The sequence below is a fragment of the Calonectris borealis genome, chromosome 3, assembly GCF_964195595.1.
Source record: "Calonectris borealis chromosome 3, bCalBor7.hap1.2, whole genome shotgun sequence".
Lineage (NCBI taxonomy): Eukaryota > Metazoa > Chordata > Aves > Procellariiformes > Procellariidae > Calonectris > Calonectris borealis.
This window is the reverse complement of record NC_134314.1, coordinates 17,597,737-17,621,268: the sequence shown is the minus strand read 5'-3', so window position 1 is coordinate 17,621,268 and position 23,532 is coordinate 17,597,737. Positions and strand designations below refer to the sequence as shown.

General features: G+C 40.2%; 1 protein-coding gene across 2 annotated transcripts in view; it reads left to right on the top strand.

Moving 5' to 3' along the window:
* Nucleotides 1-23,532, top strand: part of ASAP2 (ArfGAP with SH3 domain, ankyrin repeat and PH domain 2) — a 94,807-nt gene that overhangs the window by 38,399 nt on the left and 32,876 nt on the right. For both annotated transcript variants that reach the window (XM_075145079.1, XM_075145078.1), the window contains exons 6-11: nucleotides 12,984-13,113; nucleotides 15,262-15,347; nucleotides 16,720-16,795; nucleotides 17,298-17,384; nucleotides 23,043-23,146; nucleotides 23,261-23,330. In XM_075145079.1, the coding sequence (XP_075001180.1) occupies nucleotides 12,984-13,113; nucleotides 15,262-15,347; nucleotides 16,720-16,795; nucleotides 17,298-17,384; nucleotides 23,043-23,146; nucleotides 23,261-23,330 (553 nt within the window). The remainder of the gene's footprint in view (nucleotides 1-12,983; nucleotides 13,114-15,261; nucleotides 15,348-16,719; nucleotides 16,796-17,297; nucleotides 17,385-23,042; nucleotides 23,147-23,260; nucleotides 23,331-23,532) is intronic.

The window sequence follows — 23,532 nt, the reverse complement described above, 5'->3', positions numbered from 1 at the left end:
AAGAAATTTTTTTGATTTTTGATAGTACCCATATTACTACCGTGTGATCTACTACATGTGAAAGTCTACTTCCTTTTCTACCTTTGTCTACTTCTGGAGGACACTACTATATAAAATGATAAGTTAGCCACCCTGTGTTTTCATAGAATCATTAAGGTTGGAAAAGACCTCTAAGATCATCGAGTCCAACCGTCAACCCAACACCACCATACCCACTACACCATGTCCCTAAGCGCCTCACCTACACGTCTTTTAAATACTTCCAGGGATGGTGACTCAACCACTTCCCTGGGCAGCCTCTTCCAAGGCCTGACCACTCTTTCAGTAAGGAAATTTCTCCTAATGTCCAATCTAAACCTCCCTTGGCACAACTTGAGGCCATTTCCTCTCGTCCTATCGCTAGTTACTTGGCAGAAGAGACCAACACCCACCTCGCTACAACCTCCTTTCAGGTAGTTGTAGAGCGCGATGAGGTCTCCCCTCAGCCTCCTCTTCTCCAGACTAAACAACCCCAGTTCCCTCAGCCGCTCCTCATAAGACTTGTGCTCCAGGCCCTTCACCAGCTTCGTAGCCCTTCTCTGGACACGCTCCAACACCTCCATGTCCTTCTTTGTAATGAGGGGCCCAGAACTGAACACAGGATTCGAGGTGCAGCCTCACCAGTGCCGAGTACAGGGGCACGATCACCTCCCTACTCCTGCTGGCCACACTATTTCTGATACAGGCCAGGATGCCGTTGGCCTTCTTGGCCACCTGGGCACACTGCCGGCTCATGTTCAGTTGGCTGTCAACCAGCACCCCCAGGTCCTTTTCCTCCGGGCAGCTTTCCAGCCACTGTTTCCCAAGCCTGTAGCGTTGCCTGGGGTTGTTGTGACCCAAGTGCAGGACCCGGCACTTGGCCTTGTTGAACCTCATACAGTTGGCCTCAGCCCATCGATCCAGCCTGTCCAGGTCCCTCTGCAGAGCCTTCCTACCCTCGAGCAGATCAACCCAGGTGACCCGCCTAGTGGATGAGGGAAAGGCTGTGGGTGTGGTCTACCTGGAATTCAATAAAGCCTTTGACACTGTCTCCCACAGCATTCTCCTAGAGAAGCTGGCGGCTCACGGCCTAGACAGGTGCACTCTTCGCTGGGTAAAAAACTGGCTGGACGACCGAGCCCAGAGAGTTGTGGTCAATGGAGTTAAATCCAGTTGGCGGCCGGTCACGAGCGGTGTTCGCCAGGGCTCAGTACTGGGGCCGGTCTTGTTCAATATCTTTATCAATGATCTATATGAGGGGATCGAGTGCTCCCTCAGTAAGTTTGCAGACGACACCAAGTTGGGTGGGAGTGTTGATCTGCACGAGGGCAGGAAGGCTCTGCAGAGGGACCTGGACAGGCTGGATCGATGGGCCGAAGCCAACTGTATGAGGTTCAACAAGGCCAAGTGCTGGGTCCTGCACTTCGGCCCCAACAACCCCAGGCAACGCTACAGGCTTGGCGAAGAGTGGCTGGAAAGCTGCCCAGAGGAAAAGGACCTGGGGGTGCTGGTTGACAGCCGACTGAACATGAGCCGGCAGTGTGCCCAGGTGGCCAAGAAGGCCAACGGCATCCTGGCCTGTATCAGAACTAGTGTGGCCAGCAGGAGCAGGGAGGTGATCGTGCCCCTGTACTCGGCACTGGTGAGGCCGCACCTCGAATCCTGTGTTCAGTTTTGGGCCCCTCACTACAAGAAGGACATGGAGGTGTTGGAGCGTGTCCAGAGGAGGACAACGAAGCTGGTGAAGGGCCTGGAGCACAAGTCTTATGAGGAGCGGCTGAGGGAACTGGGGTTGTTTAGTCTGGAGAAGAGGAGGCTGAGGGGAGACCTCATCGTGCTCTACAACTACCTGAAAGGAGGCTGTAGCGAGGTGGGTGTTGGTCTCTTCTGCCAAGTAACTAGCGATAGGACGAGAGGAAATGGCCTCAAGTTGTGCCAAGGAGGTTTAGATTGGACATTAGGAAAAACTTCTTTCAGGAAAGAGTGGTCAGGCCTTGGAAGAGGCTGCCCAGGGAAGTGGCTGAGTCACCATCCCTGGAGGTATTTAAAAGACGTGTAGATGAGGCCCTTAGGGACATGGTGTAGTGGGCATGGTGTGTTGGGTTGATGGTTGGACTCGATGATCTTAGAGGTCTTTTCCAACTTTAATGATTCTATGATTCTATGAACATTTCCGCCCAACTTGGTGTCGTCTGCAAACTTACTGAGGGAGCACTCAATCCCCTCGTCCAGATCATTGATAAAGATATTGAACAAGACCGGCCCCAGTACTGAGCCCTGGGGAACACCGCTCGTGACCGGCTGCCAACTGGATTTAACTCCGTTGACCACAACTCTCTGGGCTCGGCCGTCCAGCCAGTTTCTTACCCAGCGAAGAGTGCACCTGTCTAGGCCGTGAGCCGCCAGCTTTTCTAGGAGAATGCTGTGGGAGACAGTGTCAAAGGCTTTACTGAAGTCCAGGTAGACCACATCCACAGCCTTTCCCTCATCCACGAGGCGGGTCACCTGGTCATAGAAGGAGACCAGGCTGGTCAAGCAGGACCTGCCTTCCATGAACCTGTGCTGGCTGGGCCTGATCCCCTGGTTGTCCCGCACATGGCTTCTGAGCGCCCTCAAGACGAACCGCTCCATAATCTTCCCCGGCACCGAGGTCAGGCTGATGGGCCTGTAGTTCCCCGGATCCTCCTTCTGGCCCTTCTTGTAGATGGGCGTCACATTGGCAAGCCTCCAGTCGTCATCTGTCTGAGTCTTGTCAACTGTGTCTCATGTTGTGTGTCTAGCCCAACTTACCATAAGCCACTTGTTTGAAGGTACCTGATGCACAGTATAAACAGCTATAAAATCAGTTTTAATAACAGAATTTTATATCCATTTAAATGAAACAAACGAGTCAACAAAGCTCAGCACCTAAGATCAAACATAATTAATTTTGTTACCTTGTAAATCTTCAAGTGGTTTAGTGCCCTACATCAGGAACAGTTGTTTCCTGGGTTGGCCAAGTCAATTGTATCAGCACAGCTGATAGTCTCTGAAGTAGAATTTCATAGTGGGTTTTATTCCTTATTCCAGTATTACCTGGATTGTGACTTTCCACATCTAGCATCTTTCATCTTCTGAGATAGTGCTGCATGTATCAAACCATTTCTGATGATACAGGTCGAGAAGAATCACATATGATGACACTGCTTAACATAAATAGCTTTCATATCCCCAGCCACGTAGGTTGGCTGAGAATCTGGCATCATTTTTGTATATTTTTTAATTGCACAAAATTATAATGATTCTCTGGTGCCCACTGAGTTGCCCGCTGAAGTTGTGTGCAAACAGTCTTCAGAAATTGTTCCTGTAGGTGGTTTACTCACAAAAGCAACAAGTTTAGCAAGTTAGCTAAATTTCATTATTCCTGTTGTGAATAACGAGAACAGTCTAATTACTGCTTTCTAGGCTCGGAGATACCTAGCTATGGCAGTTTCATAACAAGATTTCATAGCAGAACATTCTGAAATATTGAGATAAACCTCGAGTCTGACAGTCTGAATCCTTGGAAGATTGTGATGGTTCCAGTGAACCAGTGTTCTTAATACCAGTGAACAATCTCATTAGGTGCCGTGCCAGTTATCGGCTATTGAAGTAATTAAGATTTCTAATCATTGCCCATGGCAGTAGTTGATCTCTGAGGACGGGCCATAAAGAACAGTCCTGTAATTTAGTCTCCTATTGTCTTGTGCTTGATTGCTGGATCTGAAAGCTTGTTTACTTATGTATAACTTACTCATAGTGACATCCCACAAAGTTTATGTGCAAAATTTAAAATGCATTTGCGTGCTGCTGGGACGTTGTCCCGGTTCCGGCTGGGACAGAGTTAACTTTCTTCCCAGTAGCTTGGGGGGTGTGCTGTGTTTGGGGTTTGTTTAATGGCCCATTGGTGCTTTGGTTGTTGCTGGGTGGTGCCTGCACCGGAGGGGAGGGGGGGGAGGGAGCACAGCCGGGGTGGTGGACCCAGCTGGCCAATGGGGTATTCTATACCATGTGACATCATGCTCAGTGTAAAAACCAGGGGTGAGGGGGGGCTCGCCCCCCGTTCATGACACGTGGTCGGTGAGCAGTTGCATTGTGTGTTGCCTGCTTTGTATATTCTGTTATTGTTGTTGTTCTCATTGTTACTATTACTGTTCTACTTAGTTTTATTTCAATTATTAAACTGTTTTTATCTCAACCCGGGAGTTTTCCTTCTTGTGCCCTCCCGATTCTCTCCCCCATCCCACCGGGGGTGGGTGGGGGTGGGGGTGGGGGGAGGGTGAGCGAGCGGCTGCTTGGGGTTTATTTGCTGGCTGGGGTTAAACCATGACAGACATATACCAAGAACACTGTTACTACTGGACCAGGATCTCTGATGCTTTTAGAATTTCTGGTAGAATATTCACCAGGATGAGTATGTTGCAGTGATGTAAAGATTTGTACTTTGATCCTCAGTTTGGTCAAAGCAGATCGTCTGTTTCAGAGTCAGGTACTGCAGAAATATTTTAATTTGTTTTTTAATTTAGTTAAGTACTTGATAAGTAAAAATGCCCATAGAAAATGTATTTGAATCTGTATATTTCATGATTCTCATTTGAGTTTAATGACAGTAGATACCTGGAAACATTGTTGTGTATGTTATTTCATTCAGGACCTGAAAATGTGATGTTGACATTGTGTTTATTTTCTGTCTGTGGGATTGAATCCAATGCTGCTTGTATGATATCATGAGGTTTTTTTTTTACTTTTAACCAACAGTCCTTTAGAGAGCCTACTTTATGACTTTGCTTTCAAATAAGACATTTGGTTTTTGATCCGAAACAGGTGCCTTTTTCCACTGTAAGGAGATACCTCTTTCCAAGTTACCTCTGTAGTTTTTGCAAGACTTTTTAACAAATGAAGCACACCTCCATGATAATGCTTATTTCTAAGCTATTTATGTGTCAGGTTATTCAACATGCGAAAACTGAAGGTAGCACATGTTCATCAGGAAATTCTTTCAGATCCATTACCATTTTTGGTGATATTTCCAGGTGGCAGGCTGGTACAATTCCTGTGTGCTTTGTTTTTTTAAAGTGGTTAGATGAAAGCTTCACATCAATATTCGAGAGTTTAAAGCTCTTAGTCTAGCCTGTTGAACTCCTTCACTTTGATCAAGACCAAAGGATCATCTGCTTGAGGCTTGGGATAGGGAGCCTGGGAATTCTACGTACAGGCAAATGCTTTAAAACAAGGGCTTGCTTTTTTTTTTTTGTGTGTGTGTGTGTGGTTGTTTTACAACAGCAGAAGTTACTTATTGTGGCTTAGATTTGGCAGTCAGGGAATATTGTTTTTCAGTGCAAGCTGCTTCATTTCTACCAAGGAGCAGACCAACTTTCCATAGTTCTGTTGAGTTAAATTCAGACTGGAACTTCCCTGAGAAACCCTCCCCCCCCGCCCCTCAGTAGGACTGCGGGATTTGTCAGGTCCTCTTGTGTGTAAGATCAGTTCCCAGATAAGTTGAGATGATGCCAAACTGCCATTATTGAGTGTTGGTCTTTACAAATCAGAGACGGGAAGTTTAATGATGTGATTTTGAAGCCAGGGTGAGAATATTAATTGGAGCCTGAATCTGTTCAGGCCGACTTTATCATCTACTAAATTTTGGACAGGATTTAGGATTTGGATTTAGGAAAACAGCGAGGTTTTTCTGGGTTGCTATTAAATATGCCACTGAGGTTTCTTGAGATAATAACTGTTTTGATTCTGTGGGTGGTCCTAAATGGATCTGAACTTCCTTATAGCTGTGCATTTTGGTCATCTGTAGTAGTGGGTGGGTGCAGAGTCATCTTGAGAATTCTTAATCGCAAATTGAATTTCTTTGTTGTAGTACCTTCACAGTTTCTGCCTTAACAAAAAGGGCAAAGGGACTGGGAGAGCTAACCTCAGTCTCACCTACAGCTCGTATTGCCAGTGTGGGGTGGTGGATGTAGGTGTTGATAGGCAGAGGTTTGCTCAGCCTTCTTCAATCTGTTACCTTAGATGACTCCTTGTTTGGACTGTGACTAAAAACAGTCCTAGGTTTATGCTTAGTTAGCTATCTTTTCCAGTTATATTTCTTCAAATATGTGAATATCTGTTTTTATTCTCTTTTTTCCCCCATTCTTTTTCTTTTCCCTTTGGGTTAACAAAAACCGTTCAAGGCTGCTAGGCTGCTCTTTGTCTGCCTATCCCTCTGTATCATATGCTTAAAATCATACCGTTCATCTGCATTTCCTAGTGGAAAGTACAGACCTGCGAAGCTAAGTGCCAGATATCAAAGTGGTATTTTTGTAGTCTGTGGAGAAGTGACAGTGTCTTCATCCTGATTTCTGTCTCGATAGGCTGTCTTTATAAGGAAGAATTGGAGCTTATTTGCCTCAATATCTCATCTCTCTTACTTGCACCTTTGTGATGACATATCAGGTGCTAATATAGCCAAGTGTGACCCATTTGAAAAGAAAAAATGGCATTTGTTTTGCTTTTTCCTCATAACAATTTCTGAGCTGCTACTTCAAGCTCCGTATGTAATTAAGCGTGTTTAAAAATTACTATGTATCTAGTCTTGTTTGGGAGAGTGATGTTAAGATCCATTCTTATGCTCTTGGATCACCATCCATCAATGTTGATTGTTACGCAACTTCTTTGCGCTGTAGCTACCTAACTTCTTGGAGTATTCTCCTGAAGATCACATTAGCTGAGGTAACTGAGGGAGGCTGGATCCGTTTTTCTTTAGACCTTGGGAGTGTTCTCGAATAAGGGAGTAAGAGGAGCAAGTAACCCATAGCTTTATGCCAGCCTACCTCAATCAAAAATGGGGAACACCCTGAGGTGACATTCATGAATAATTCGTCTTTTCTCACCGTCAGTCATTAACATGCTTCAGTTGAAGCCATAAAGATTTTAAAATGTTTTTAAAGCTTTAAAGTAGTTAAAAGCAGTGCATTTCTCTCAGGACCTCAGTTACAGTCTTTGGTTCCCATACAAGAGCTGGGCAATGCTGCCTGCCACTACAGCACCGCAGCGGGACTAGTCTGTCTGTGTCCTTTGGGTAGAATTGGTGCAGACTGGGCTCTTTTTGTTATGAGGCAGTTGCTTTCCCCTGTGTACTTAAACACTAATGGCAGACACGCCGGGGGAGCATATGGGGAAGGAGTACACATGTCATAAAAACTGCTCATTCTCCCAGCAGGCAGACCGTATTCAACAAGGCAGCGAGCCAGATTTCACCCACATTCTTCAGTTTAATCGGTCCTATTGTGGTAGATTTTGAGGTAAAGACATTGTATCAATTTTGCACAGGAAATAGAAGCATAAACTTACTGAAGCATGTCATTTACTCATTTTCTAGCTGAATAGTAGTGTCTGTATTCCAGACATAAGCCTGTCTTTCCTGAAAAGAAAGAAATGTTAATTTTTTTAAATAAAGTTGTCTTATTTTTAGGCCTGTAAATATATATTATCTTTAGAAGTCCTCTGCTAATAAGTGTTGTGCTAAGGCTATGAAACATAAATGCTTAATGAAAACTAACAAGCTTTTCCTGGGAAGGCTGGCTCCCTCTCTTCCTTTGCCATTCTCCTTTTAAAAGCCAGGCAATGAGGTCTCTTATGCACTACTGAGTGAAGAGAACAAGTTGTTTGAATGTGCTTATGGAATTATAAGATCAAGGCAGTAGGCTGAGGTGCATTACCTTACTGTGCAGAAATGCAAGTACTCATATCTAGATATAACTATCATTAATGATTTGTTTCTGAACCATTTGAACTCAATGGAAGAATGAACAAATTCTTATTACAGACTTCTGTAAAGATGTCTGCATAGCTATTTGATTAAGTGATGATGGTTCCAGTTTAGTAACCTCATTTTTTAAACAATATCTAAAAAATTTATCTGAAAATTCTGCGAGCTTTTCTCAAATTACTTCTTCAGAGCTCTAACTTGACTCAGTAGATCATTGATATTCATAGATCGTAACTATTTCTGCCATGTTTCCTTTTAAAGCATGTACATAAGACAAACTGGAGGTCACATCTTGAAAATAGTGGCATAGAATGAAAATGCTAAACAAGGTAGCTTTAATGTAGAATCCTAGAATAGAATAATAGAATCATTTAGGTTGGAAAAGACCTTTAAGAACATCAAATCCAACCGTAAACCTAACACTGCCAAGTCCACCACTAAACCATGTCCCTAAGCGCCATGTCTACACATCTCCAGGGATGGTGACTCAACCACTTCCCTGGGCAACCTGTTCCAATGCTTGACAACCCTTTCGGTGAAGTAATTTCTCCTAATATCCAATCTAAACCTCCCCTGGCGCAACTTAAGGCCATTTCCTCTCATCCTATCGCAAGTTACTTGGGAGAAGAGACTGAACCCACCTCACTACAACCTCCTTTCAGGTAGTTGTAGAGAGCAATAAGGTCTCCGCGAGCCTCCTTTTCTCTAGGCTAAACAGTCCGAGTTCCCTTAGCCGCTCCTCATAAGGCTTGTGCTCCAGACCCTTCACCAGCTTCGTTGCCCTTCTCTGGACACGCTCCAGCACCTCAATGTCTTTCTTGTTGTGAGGGGCCCAAAACTGAACACAGGATTCGAGGTGCGGCCTCACCAGTGCCGAGTACAGGAGGACATTCCCTTCCCTACTGCTGCTGGCCACACTATTTCTGATACAGGCCAGGATGCCGTTGGCCTTCTTGGCCACCTGGGCACACTGCCGGCTCATGTTCAGTCGGCTGTCAACCAGCACCCCCAGGTCCTTTTCCTCTGGGCAGCTTTCCAGCCACTCTTCCCCAAGCCTGTAGCGTTGCCTGGGGTTGTTGGGGCCGAAGCGCAGGACCCGGCACTTGGCCTTGTTGAACCTCATACAGTTGGCCTCGGCCCATCGATCCAGCCTGTCCAGGTCCCTCTGCAGAGCCTTCCCACCCTCAAGCAGATCAAGACTTCCACCCAACTTGGTGTCATCTGCAGACTTACTGAGGGAGCACTCGATCCCCTCATCCAAATCATTGATAAAGATACTGAACAAGACTGGCCCCAATACTGAGCCCTGGGGAACACCACTTCTGACCGGCCGCCAATTGGATTTAACTCCATTCACCACAACTCTTTGGGCCCGGCCGTCCAGCCAGTTTTTTACCCAGCAAAGGGTATGCCCGTTCAAGCCGTGAGCTGCCAGTTTCTCCAGGAGAATGCTGTGGGAAATGGTGTCAAAGGCTTTACTAAAGTCCAGGTAAACAATATCCACAATATACTGCTTTGAGCCTGAGATTTCATATTAACTATTTTTATTTTTAAAGAGATTACTTGCAAATTAAATGGAAAAAGCTTTGAATGAATCTGCAGATATTATGGATGAAATACTGGAAAGATCTGGACACATTTTGCTCAAGCTGTCCTTTTTTCCCTCATTAGTGAACAGGAAAAGCTTTCCAGCATTTTCAAAAGGAAAAGATGACTTCTCCATTCAAGCCTTGGGTGATAAGAGAGAGAGTCATGCTTTACTGTCAGCCTTGACAGACAGTAGGATAAAATAAGATGGAGGCTCTTTCACTGAAAGGCTGGGATGCCAGACCTGAAGTTGGAGAGCCAGGCTGAAAAGGAAGACTAGACAAAGAAAGGATATTTGAAATGAAAATGTACAATATTATTTTGACAAACAAAATAGCCCTTGGAAGCACTCCATTTTCCAGAGTGCTCCTCAATCAAGTCTGTGCCTTCCAGGTGCTGTTCCCAGTCTCTGCACCTTCTCATGTACATACCCAGACTCAGCCTGGCTTACTGCTGCATGTACACAGGGTGTTCTAGTTGTTTACCCTTGTTCACTGGCTGAAAATAAATACCAGTTTTTGCTGTGTTAAACCGTAAAATAGGTCCTGTCCTTTTTAAAGTTTAAAAAACCAAAAATGCCTACTTTGGTGCTTATTTATACCATGATCTGTATGACAAAATTGATTTCTCTGAAATACAAATTAAAATTTCTATTGAAAACCAGTTGCTTTTCAAATTGGAGCTGTAAAAATAGTCATATAGTGGAAACTGAATGGGCAAGACTATTTATTTTTTTTCTGATTGACTTTTCTGTTGTAATTCTTCGTCCTGTATTTCAGCTTTACTTGTCTGTTACACAAATCTGAGCTCGCTGTATGTGAGTCATGTGCAGCTGTGTTGTAAAGGAACTGAAGTGTGCTCAGATTTTAATCTTAGTCAGCAAAGTCTCTATATGTGATATGTGATGCATGAGCTTCAAGAACAGCAGCTTTTCAAAACATTTGCTTCCTTCTTATTGCTTCTAGAGGATTTTTCTAGAGTTTTCCTAATTTTCTTATTAATTTTGCTTAACTGATCTGCCTGGAAAACCTGAATACCCTGCAATATTTGGAAATCCCACAGTGATACATCATAGAACTGTTTTTGCAAGAAGGATTTGGTTAATGTCACAGTAGAGTGACACTTGAAGCTGAGTTGATCCTTGCATTTGGATAGAAAACACAGCCAACCTTTAGCACTCAGAAGATTTGCATGCAACACTGCTGTACATGGGTTCTTTGTTTCCCTAGAAACAAAGTGCCCTATAGTATCAGTCAGATAGGAGGTAGCATTAACTGTAGCAAAACAACAGGTTAAATTCTGGATTACAAAGCTGAAAATGTAGTTAGAGACTAAAAACATAAAAAATAAGTAAATGCAAATCTGAAATGCACCATCATTTGTCTCTGGTACTTGTCACCAAGAGACAGTTTGGTGTTTTGTAAAGCATCTCTGAAGTTTTTGAAGCCATGGAGCCTGAAGCTCCAGGAACCGGCTTCAAGGATGTCTTACTTCTCTGAATTGCTTGGTAGATGTCCATATGCTATAGTCTTGGTTTAACTACTTTTTGCCTGTGGAGTATGATTTATCCTTTAAAGAGTAGAAAGGACTCTTTCACCGAAATCTAGCTCGCTCTTTAAAAGGAATTTCTTAAAACATTGTATGCTGTAATATTGTGCATAATGTTTGTCTCTTTGGCAGTATTAGTTGTCTTTTGGTTTAACTAGCATTTAGAAACACCTTATGGCATGTTAGTAAGCTCTTAAAATTTTAGAGGTGGTTATGTCATCCTATGTTCGAGTATTGTTCTCTGTAAACAATGAAAATACAATACAATAGCAATTGATAGTTATTAGACTTGACTCACATTTCAGTGAATTCTCTGCCTCATGAATTGTTAGATTAATGTGGAAATTGAGAGAACTAAAACCGTCCTGGATCTTTGCTCTGAGGTTTGACTTTTTTAGAACTATCAAGTATGATATAATGTAAACTCTCTTAGCGTGTGTGCTAGAAAGGAGCTGTGTATTTGTCATTTTCTGTGAATCTTTTTGTAATGGTTTATCTTCCTTGTTCATGGTTGATGTCTGATTAATTCTTGTGTTTGGACTCTCTATTCTGTGGCTACAAATTGGCATAATTGGCAGTAAATGGGTAAAAGTACAGACTTATTTTTCATGAAAACGGAATGTTCTGGAATCGAGTTTTTATTCAGGCTAGTGAAGGTTTTCAGAATATTTATTTCAAAGGAGAGGAGCTTCCCTCTGAACGTCTGCTTCTGGCAGGACGCAATGGCCTGAGAAGGAGCGCAGTGCTGGCTGGATGTGCTGGCTGCTGGAATACTGCACGGGGCTGGCTCTGCCGTGCCTGCCAGTGCCGAGAGTGCAGTGGGGCTTTTTGAATTGCTGTTCAAAATGTTTCCCTGTGGGAATGTTACGGGATGGGATTAATGGGATTAATTCTAGTTTTCCCTTGCTGCTTGAGGGGTAAGAGGAGGCAGTTCCTCATTCTTGAGAAGTATAAGTACAGAATATATTGTTGACTGGAAGTCCTTAGACCATCTAGGACATTTTCATATAAGCTGTTAGGGTAATGTTAATATCAGGTTAAGAGAGCACTTCAGACATGTCATCTTTTCAGAGAGAGAGCTGAGAGACACTTGACTGCCCAAGAGGAGGTATGACAGTGCGTGTATTATTTGTTCTTCTCATCTGCTTCCTCTATTCTTGTGTGACGCTTCCTCTTGTTCAAAAGCAGTATAGCATTTCCTTAGGAAGCTCTTTCCAGAATTTTCAGCTTCTAAATAGTACAAGTGGCAAACTAAGTGTCTTTCTCCAAAAAGTAAACACCCTTTTGTATTTTATTTTATTAATATCTTTTTTTCATATCAGGCTTGTCTAACTGGGTAGTATAATTGTGCTACTGCCTTTAGGAATAATATGGAGAATAGCTGTAACAAATGCACAAGCGTGTTTAGGTGAGTTATACTGTATGGCAGGCATTGGTTATTAATTTATATTCTGGAGGAGAATCTGTTTTATTCAGAGCTCTTGGAAAATGTTCATGGAAACTTTTAGGGAATTAGGACAGCTGGTCTAGCAGACTTTGAAGTCTGCAACACAGCCGGCTGGCCGGCATTCCCAGTGCCAACTGGCTGAATAGCAAGTAGAGATGGCAACTGTGATTTTGGCTTAGGAAACCCTGTATATATAGAAGATGACTTGATGACAGGCAAGACTCAATAAATCTGGTGACATAATTGAACTCTGTTAACCAGTGCTTGGTCAGTTGGGATTAAACATCCCTCTATGTTTTCAATTAAAATTCATTATTTTGTTTCTGGATTTTTTTCTTCAGTGCAAGAACTTAGTATCTTCCTCTCATATTGTATCTTCTTTGGGAATATCTGTCAGGGCATTATTTTAACAGATGATTTCAGCTACTGTATGTCATTGCTGATCTTTATCATTGTCAAATTTCAAATGAAATGTCATCTGGAAGTAAGTCATATGCAAAGCTACAAGAGTTTTGCTCTGCATCTGTCAGTAGACTTCGTGAATAATGAGATTTCCTGAGAGGCTGTGGATTTCTCACTTCATTGACTTGATTCTTTGCCTTATAGTACAAAAATAGAGAAGGAGAAAAAAGAGCATGCTAAGCTGCATGGGATGATCCGTACAGAAATAAGTGGAGCTGAAATTGCAGAAGAGATGGAGAAGGAAAGAAGGTTCTTCCAGTTACAGATGTGTGAGGTAAGATATAACGTGAAATTCATATTGTTCTGCTAATATTTTTAGGAAAATTTTGAAAACCACAATTGTTTAATGGCAACTGTGACGTTAAGGGAAATCCTAAGTTACTAGTGGACTCCATTTGCTAAAAAACACTTTTTTTATCCTGATGTGCTAACTCTGCGGGGAATTTAGATATTTTCTAATTTCACTTAACAAGTAAATTGTAGAATAAATAAATAATGCAAAGCTCAATTAAACACTAAGAGATGATAATAAATAAGCCTTTACACTACTACTTCACTGTAAGTTATTTTAAGCCCTAGATCGTTCTCTGAATTGTTCCCTACACTGACAGCTGTTGCGTTATTATGAGGAGAGACTCCAGTCTGGCACACTGTTCGGCTGGTGCTACAAAAAAAAGTGCTAAGGATGGAATCCAGTTGTCTTTCAAGACATTTCAGAATGTTTCTACTTTGAAATCTTTGTGGTTTTGCAGTATGTTAAATCTGATGTGAATATTTTTGGTTTGATTCGTTTAAGGGCATGTCAGGTTCCGTGGTTGGGAATTCAAGTTGCTGTGTTCCTTCTTTTTATGCATTAACTCAAAAATATACCATGGTGTTTCTTCTGTTTTAACTATGATGATTAGAGCTAATTTGACTCATATGCCAATGCAGCTTAACAGCAGTTGTCCTGAATACCACTTTTAGTAACTGTATGCACTGATACTTAGTAGAAAAGCTTCGCATTGCTATATGGAGTCAGACTAAAGTATTCAAAATGGATGAAGGGATTTGAGTACCCAATAAACATATGGATGTTGCCAGCTAATTGCCCATCTGTATCCTTCCTAAGAAACAACCAGGAACAGATGCTTCTCTGTTCCTCCTGTCCAGTAAAGGAGGAATTCACTTTAGTCAGTTGTAGTGATAATAAAATGCAGGGTGAAGTCTGTGAAATTGAATCAAGTTACCTTAAATGTGGAATAGCTGAAGTGTATCCTGTATTTCTTCTGATTTTTGAGAAAAGAAGTTTATACTTTGTTACCTCTGAATAGTCGTAAAAGGGGACTTTGTTTTGGTTTTGTTAGTAAATCAGAAGTGTGACATATTGAAGTTGTATCATAAGTACAGGCTAGTTCTCTATAAACTGTGAAAGTGAACGGAATACCAGATGCCTAGAGCTCCATTTTAAATTAACAGGAGCTAGAAGGTGATTCTTCTAGCTAAATACTATCCAGTGCAGTGCACATGTCTACATTTAGGCTACTCATCTGTTCACCCGAACCAGCATAAAGAGCTGCAACATTGAAAGCTGGCACTTGGATACCGCTTTATTTTAGTGGGTTTAAAACATTTAGGGTGTACTGTGGATAAGGGAGAACCAGACGCATTAGAGCATTGCTAAGAAGACATTCACTCCTTTGCTTGGAGGTCACTGTCTAAGCAGGGGTTAAAAATTGTCATCATTTAATGGACAGTTAAGGACTCCTGTAAATATTTGGTCAATCTTACTTCTGCTTGCATGGCTGACATCTTTTGTGCTTTGGCATTCAGGGGAGGAACTGTCACTTAATATGGACTTTGATTGTGCCTCATGCAAAAGGACACTAATTACACTTTTTTTTAGCTTGACAGTAGCTTTTAAAAATCTCTTGCTAAACTGTAATTTGCTGTAATTACCATGTATAAGGAATTGATAGAGAAAACGTTAAAATCAGAAGGCAGATTTAAATATGATTAAAATAATCCCTCACTTTTTTTGAGTAAACTGCTTTCTTCCTTAATGACATCTATTTAGCAATGAATTTAACAACTAGTGAGATAGACACCTAGATGGGCTGCTAGGTTTAAGAATGGGTTCCTAAATTTACTCCACAAACCCTTTTATGCTTCCTTTAACACAATCTTCCACTAGGAGCCATGAAGGATGTTTTAACAATTTGAACTAATCGTAGTGAAGTATCCCCACAGGCTATCAAAAATCATCAGTGACAACAATTGCTTTTGTGTGATTAACCCTTGAAGCCACTGTTTGATCCATTCTCTTTTAGGTCTTCTAAATCTGCAGCTGTTAAAGCTTGTTGAAATATAATTGAAAATAAAACATTAAAAAAATACCGTAGGAGTAATAATAAATTTCTTTTGTGAATTACTGTTTTAACAGTACCTGCTGAAAGTCAATGAAATCAAGATTAAAAAAGGAGTGGACTTGCTTCAGAACTTGATCAAGTATTTTCATGCTCAGTGCAAGTATGTTTAGTTTTCTTTGTATCTACACCATAACTGGAGCAATGTTTTGTTTTAAACTTTTGACATCATCATAACACTTTCCTAGATTTTTTCAAAATAAATCTAATATTCAGCTGTTCTTGCTGATGTCTTTTGACAAATTGCTTTTGTCATAGATTAGTCGTCGCTTTTGTTACTGCATTCCAAAACATGTAATGAGGTTGAGCTAGTCCCATAGAATATAATTGTCTGTTCCAAAGGAGTGCCGCACAATAATTGGGTTTATTTCATAAACTACTCTTGAAACAAAGCTATTAGTTTGGTCTGTTAGTTAGTGGTCCATTAGTTTTGATGGGCTTTTTTGAGTGTATCTAGCAATGATCTAAAATAATTCTGTGCTGAAGAAAAATAAATTGCATATGCAGTGTGATAAAACTATATTGAAAGAATCACTCTTTTTCTAATTAATTGGAGGACTCTAATAAAACACAAAGCTCTCATTAGAATGGTGTACTTCTTTATGGTAGTCTTACAGATCAATAATATAGCAATAAAGTCATAGCTATAAACTTGAAAGAGCCGCTGTTAACCTGTTCAAGTCTGTAAGTTTTCATCTTAAAAGATCAGTCTGCATCTATGTAAGTTTTTTCCCTATATAGCTATGTTGCTTTTAAAATCAGTTTCCCTTGCAGTATGTCATTCATCTGCTCTGTCCATTTAATAAAATTTCAACAACATAAATGCTGTGTTGTGTTGTCACTTTCATGTCTGCCTCCCAGAGTGAAAATATTTTCTGTTGCAAATGGTGCAGCAATTTTTAATCAAATGTGCATGTAGTTGTGATTTCTTTAAATTTATTTTTTAAATCTCACTTTTTTTTAAGAGCTGGAATATTTGGCATAGATAACATTACTGTGCCAATACAAAAATACATATGATACAGTAAGATGTAGCATGTTCAGTTTGCATAATTAATGCTTGGGAAACAAAGGGGTTTTCCTTTAGTAGGAAGATTGCATCAGATGTGAAATTACTTGGCTCCAAGAAGTCACAATTATTTTATATATACTAGAGCTTTTGCTGTTCTACAAATGAATCTTGCTTGTTCTGGGCCTTCAAAAAAGTGGGATGAGCACCTGTATTTGAGGTGAGAATGAGGAAAAGTTATGTGGCAGTGGATTGTGGCAGTTCTGAATCTAACTGGGGATTTTGCATGTTAGAATAAGCTATGATGGAAATAGAGGTGGATCAGTCAAAGATGCATAAAAAATAAGCATTTAATGTTTTGAAGTTTATGGCATGACATAATAATATGCACGTCTTTGGCAACTTTTAAAATGGAAAATACAAAGTGAAGTTTACTAACAGTTTGCTTTTTGTTTTTCTTTTTAAGTTTCTTTCAGGATGGGCTAAAAGCAGTTGAAAGTCTCAAGCCTTCAATTGAGACACTCTCGACAGATCTTTATACAGTGAGTAGCAACCTTTCACATTTATGTTGTAAACTTAGCTTTTTACAGTAGAACTGTGATCATTTGGTTCAGGTTGGCTGACTGTTTTAATAGTCAGCGTTTTAAGGTTTTGAGTAGATTTTTGAGTAAAATTTTGTTTTGCTATAATATCCAGAAGCCTTAGTTTCAGTTCAGGACCCCACTGTGTAAAATGTTAGGAAAACAGCCTTTACTCTAAAATGTTTACTGACTAGGTGGAAAATAATGTATGGTTTCAAATTGAACACAAGGAAGCAAGAACAGTGTGAGGCAATATCAAAATCTTAACCCAGCAACATCCTAGCCATTACCAAGTTTTCTGAAGACATAAAGGAAAATAAACTGATCACGTTATCTTTTCTCTTTATGTTTTCATTCTTGCTGATCATTTCTCAGAAAAATGAACCAATTAAGTAGCAAGTTTGGAAGAACTGTGTTGAAAAGGAACAATAATGTTTTTAACCTGTGTTTTTCTTCATTCAAGATTAAACAAGCACAAGATGAGGAAAGACGACAGTTAACACAGCTTAGAGATATTTTAAAATCAGCACTCCAGGTTGATCAGAAAGAGGTGAGCATATAAGGTGGTTTAACATTGGAATACCCATTTTAATTACTTCTAATGTAATGTTAGTATTTGAAATAGAGTTATTTTAACTTTTATCAGCATCCAGTTTCTTTTGTTTATTCATCTTTGTTTTGATGATGATATTGAATGTTTCTGACAAAGGCAGATTTTTTAAAAATATATGAGACTTATTGCAAAATAATTTCTTTTTGTTACCAATATTGCAAAATAGTTAAGATGGTGCACTGTCTGTGAACTAACAGACAATGGTGTAAAACTGAACTTCAAATCCCAAAACACCTCTTGTCATCATCTGCAAAAATGACAATTTAAGTTTGTTACTCTGCTGCAAGGTGCCAGTTTTCAAACATGCAAGAGCTGTGTCAGTTCGGCAATCTAACAAATAAGTATTTTTTGAGTTTTGGTTATGATTGCTGTTAGATTTAAAGAATTCTGGAGTCATTTTATTTGGCAAACTCTGATTTGGAAGCAAGCATCTTTTGTATAATCTAATCCTAAATACTGGGTCTACTTTTGTTTCAGATTGCTAGCGCTTCCTCTTCATATAAATAAATGCCAGCCAGCTTCCTTTGTGTGGCTGCTGGGCCATAAGTGATGAATGAACCTCCTCCCCCCTTTTCAGATTCTCTTTCTGAGATCTTTCTGAGATCACCATGAAATAGTTTAGTCTGTAGAGCTCAGACTTCCTTGATCTTTTCCGGTCTTGCTTTCATCTTCCCATAAAGGTTATGGTAACTCCTAGCTCTTACCGGTGGCCAGATGATGGTTGTTGAGCAACCTAATCTAGTGAAAGATGTCCCTGCCCATGGACAGGGGGTTGGACTAGATGATCTTTGAAGGTCCCTTCCAACCCAGACCATTCTGTTATTCTATGACTTGTTGATAGGCATTTGAACAGTCTTAAACGCTCTTCACTTTGAGGTGCTGTTTGTTACCATGTGAAGTTTGTGATAATGACCATTGTGTACAAAGTCCCATACAGTTTGCAGGCACTTTGTTAGGTTCTGCCTGGCATTTAGGACTCACTGAAGAGTGCATTTGCTAAAAACTTCCAAATTTGAGCTCTGTGGAATGAAAGACTAGCGATCCTAGTGGAAATGGTGACTGCTTTGGATTCACCATTGATTGCCCACTCTCAGTAAGGAGTCTTTGCTGTTTAGGGTGTGTTAGCAGGCTTCCTATTTTATTTGGGTCTTTGTTCAAGAGAGGTAATAGAAGCAGTTGGGTTTCATGGTTGCTGGGAATGTTGCTTCTCTATGTTTACTTGTTTATCAGTGATACTGATATTAAATGTATATGGAAGATGTGGTGAGCACATATCTTTTCACAGACTGAAAAATGTAATAATACACATAAATTTATTACTAGTACTGTTTTTGTCGCATTAAAAAAAACAAGTGTAAAAAGTGCTTTATGCCATATTCATTATTTATGAATTCTGCAAATTTAGATATAGATGCTTACCTGCAGAGCATGAGAAGTACTATAATTATTTTTAAAGTTTTATGAAAACATCAATTAATCAGTGGAATGCCAAATAATCCTGGTATAATTTACTGTACGACCCAGTAATATTATTCTTGTTGCACTGTAATTTCCTTTACTATAACTGATTTCTTTTTCCTTCCTGAAATGCATTTACATTTTGTGACCGAAGTCTAGGAGAGTAAGTGTTACTATGTTTTAATGAAAATAGTTGGCATGATTTCCATTCAGATTTCAAGAAACTGGATTTTTCCTCTGAGCTTTTTTCTGTTGGTATGAAAAGACTGGTTCTTTTTTTCTCCTCTTCTGTTTGTTGTAGTACCAAAAAAAAAAAAAGTTATCAGATTGTTCTTGGGAAAGAAAATTGCTGTAAGACAAATTGGTGATTTCCTTTTCAGTCTCTTTTGGGAATTAAATCCAGTTGCTTGATTTGATGTTCGTTCAAGATTTTGAAGATATATGTATTTTTAATTAAAATGGACTTCATATATGAAATAATAGAATGTTGACAAATATTGTTTCTGTTGTGTTTTTTAAAAAAAAAAAAAGACACAAACACTCATAGTGAACCTTTTTTGTTGTGCCTGTATACATAGTTTCCTCCTGCACAGAACTTCCTCAAACCTGGTTTGTATTGAAACTTCTTTTTGAAACGTCATTGCGTGTACACCTCCATAATTTTTTATTTTTCAAACTGTAGAGCTCCTACAAGTTTTGGGGTCAATCTTACAGTCGTGTTGTCTTCATTTCTCTCTTTCCCGTGTCCTCTCTGAAGGTAGCCTTACTGTAGTGTTTAGGTTTGCTTCTGCTTCTTCTACATGTTTGGTAGAACATATAATCTATTTAGGCCACTGCAAAATAGCATACATTCTGTGTTTTTTGACAAAAATTACGGTAGCTGTGCTATAGGAGAGGCTGCCTGCAGGGGTTTCTGGCAAATACATCTGTTGGAGGCTCTGTGGGGCTGTAATAGATAAGGGATGGATCTCTGAAGCATCTGCTTGGCAATGATCCTACAAATGCAGAAGCTAAGGCTCTTGGAGGGCTGTAAGGGCTTTTTGGCAGCATTACGCACAGGAGTGATTCGGACAGTCTAAAATCCTGCTCCATGGGAGCTGTGGAATGGCTAGCCAAAATTTGCCGTGTATAAGTTAAAGCACCTGGTGTGGAAAGTTCTGTTGTGTTCAAGAATTGGGGCTGATAAATAGGTTTTTAGAATCTCTCTTATCAGTAGTCACAGACAATCTTTACAGAATACTGTTTTCACATTTCTTTCATTTTTAGCTATGCTATTCAGCTTCATTTAGAAGTCAGTCTTTGGAAGAAATAATTTCAAACCTCTTTATGGTCAGTGAAGTGATTCACTATAAACATGCTGCAATGAAATGACTCACCTTTTTTTTTTGTATGCCTATCTGCATTTCAAAGCTGATAAAGTGGACAAAGTTCAGTTTCCTAGGCTTGTATACGTCAGTCTGTTCTGATCTTGTTATGTTCAAGAGATATTTAAAATCACAATACTCTGTGCTAGGTATGTTCTATATCCTGTGGTGATCCCTTTCCTCCCATAGGTAATGTACATTTTTCCTGCTCCTCCAATAAGGCCATTGGGTCTGACCCTATTATCTGTGATTTTTACTCCTGTTATGTGCAATATGCAAACCAGAAATAAGGGAAGATCCTTTGAGGAGCCTGCATATGGAAAAAGCATGCTGAAATTGCCCGGAAGGATGTTAATTGTGATGGTGATTTGTGGTATGGCATCCCGCCTGTTAGGAGCTAGATCAAAATCATGAAGTTGCTTGTCAGAGAGCTGTGGAAAACCATCATCTGGCAGTCACGTTGGACACTATGATTTGGTCACGGCCTGAAACGGGGATTTAAAATTGAAAATCTCCTTGTCTTGTCCTTAACTCCCTTTCATGAAATAGTATTAAATTTTTTAAAGATACTGTTCATAATAATGAATGTGTGGAAATACACGTCAGCTACAGCAGCTTCCTCTCTGGTTGAAATAAGGCAGGAAGCTTATATTACTGGCTTGCCAGTTTGGCCAAACACAGCAGCTGAGTGTAAACAACAGCTGAAGGGAGGTAGCCGAAATGCAGCAGAAAATATTCCACAAAATGTAGCAGCACAGTCTTAAGTAATGGGAATAGTGCTATGGGCAGGTGTTGGAGGTCATCTGAAATCTTTACATAATTGAGGATGTGGAGAACTGAAATTAATTTCCTGTAAGGCCTCTAATCTTCTTGGGAATGGAGTTCCTTTACTGAGTAATGGGAGGCAGAGATCAAGGCATTGGTAGGACACAATAGGCAGTGTCAGATCAGATTTTCTTCAGAAGTCGTTAAAGGTACATGTGCAGCGGTTCTTAATCAGTGACGAGAATTCTTTTTAAATGTTGTTCTGTTTTTATGTTGGGCAGCCAGAGTGCAAAACCAAATAATTCTGTGTAAACAGGCTGGAGAGGAATGGTAAACAGACTGGTTTAGATCTGAAGGGATGCTTTGTCAGGCACGGACATTTAAGTGGTGTTTTTGTAGTGCCTTTAAAAGCGTCGGGTAAATGTTGTAGGTACCTGATATGGCTTCCTAGATCACTAGTTGAGAACAGGGAAGTGGGCACAGTTGCTTCTGCTGAAAAGGAGCACCAAGGAGTGCTGCAGCCTGGCTTGAGCTCGGCTTATGGTTCTCAGGAGCACTGAGCTCTAGCACTGTATTCAGGATGAGCCTGAAACCCTGCAGCCTGGAGGTGTGGAGTCCTAAGTGCACTGAACAGGGGAGTAGGTGGTAGCTCTGTCCCCACCACCGTATTTCAGACCTGTCATGTGTTGCCACTGCTGTTGAGTAGGATCCTGAACACTTTTGGCTGCATTAGTAGCTTTGGAAGCAGAATGTGCTGCTGGAGCTTGTAAAGAAGCAGCATTCCATCTGAGATGGCATTCTGTAGGGAAAAGCACAGTCCAAGTGTGTTCTTGGTTTTAGTTGGTTTTTTTCCCCTGCTTATATACACAGATGTCTTATACTTAGGTTAATAAAGTGTATGAAGTTAAGTGTAATGAGAGACAAACTATCTTCTTAATTCTTACTTTTTAGATCACTGTATATTTTATTTTATCATATATACACTCTGAAAACCCAAAATTATGTCTCTTGTGATTGTACTCCTGCTCTGAGACACACTATCTCATCTTTTTAGCAAAAGAGATTTTTTTAATCAAATTAGTAAGTTTATTTCTTTATAGCTCTTAAGTTTTTGCTTAGAATAGCTCGGATAGTCATTTAAGTGAGCTGTTTTCTTTGTGTTTTTTTTCCTCGCTATAGTTGTATTATCTGCCATATATAACAGAGGTGTATTACGTCCATAGAGCAAAGATAGTAGAAAAGAAAACAATAAATATTATAAGTACTAGTCATTGTTACTGCATGCATTGAAAAGTCCATCCCATCACGTTACTGCTGCTAATATAGCATGACACATCAGATTCCTCATTATCAGGTTCTTATTTTTTAAGAAGTTGGACTCTTGCAGCAGTGGGTCCTGCCTCTGGGTAGTTCTGAGAGCAGTGAGAAGGGTTTAGTTAATTCTTGTCCCTTCGGGTCCCAGAATTCTACTTTGTTCAAGATATTTTGGTTTAAGTTATTCTTCTTATGGAAATAACTTTACAATTACGCCTCCTGAACTATGTTTCCAGGAGGTCTCTTCTGCTTTTCAGAAAATAACTTGACTCAGTTTCCTCAAGGAAAACCACTTCTTGAAAGTTATGTATGTAATTTTTTTACAATGGAAGGGTGCCCTAGGAATCGCAGATAATCTTTAGTGTTTGTACACTGCAGTGTTTGCATGAGTTGGAAAGCCTGCTGCTCAGTTAATTTTTGGGTTAAAACACCCATATATTAAGGCCAATAGTAAAGCTAAATAAAAGCAAGTAAGAGGATTTTGGCAGGTGCTGATAATGGCTACTTCTCAAATGTTTTTTGTGCCATCTGAAAAAAGAAATGGATCTTGTTGTCTCTCATTGAGGAGGAAAATGTGCTTCGTTTGGCCTGTAGGATTACAGCTGGAAGGAAAGGCTCTGAAACTCTTTAATAGGGGGGATATTTTGGTTGAAAGTGTGCAATGCATTACAAATTGCTGTTCTGTATATTTCAGGATTCTCAGATTCGTCAGAGTACAGCTTACAGTTTACATCAGCCTCAGGGAAACAAGGAACATGGCACTGAACGAAATGGTAGTCTGTACAAAAAAAGTGATGGGTAAGTACTGCTGGATTCTACTGAAAAAAAAAATTAGGTCCTAAGAGCTGAAGCAATGTAATACTAAATATATTAAAAACTGAGTCACTTTTTTTTTTCCCCCCTTTAAACCAGAATCAGAAAAGTGTGGCAGAAAAGGAAGTGCTCAGTTAAAAATGGTTTTCTTACAATTTCCCATGGTACAGTAAGTATTTGTTTACAGTATTTTATGTACATGGTTGCTAATACAAAAAGGCAAGCTATGCTGGTCTATATTTATAATTTGGAATTAGCTAGATTCCTGATGCAGCGTTTTGAATATGATGGATACATTTTTTTAGGCAGTCTTTCAGAAATATATCAAGACATACACAGTATCTAAAAATACAACTGTTTTAATGCTCATG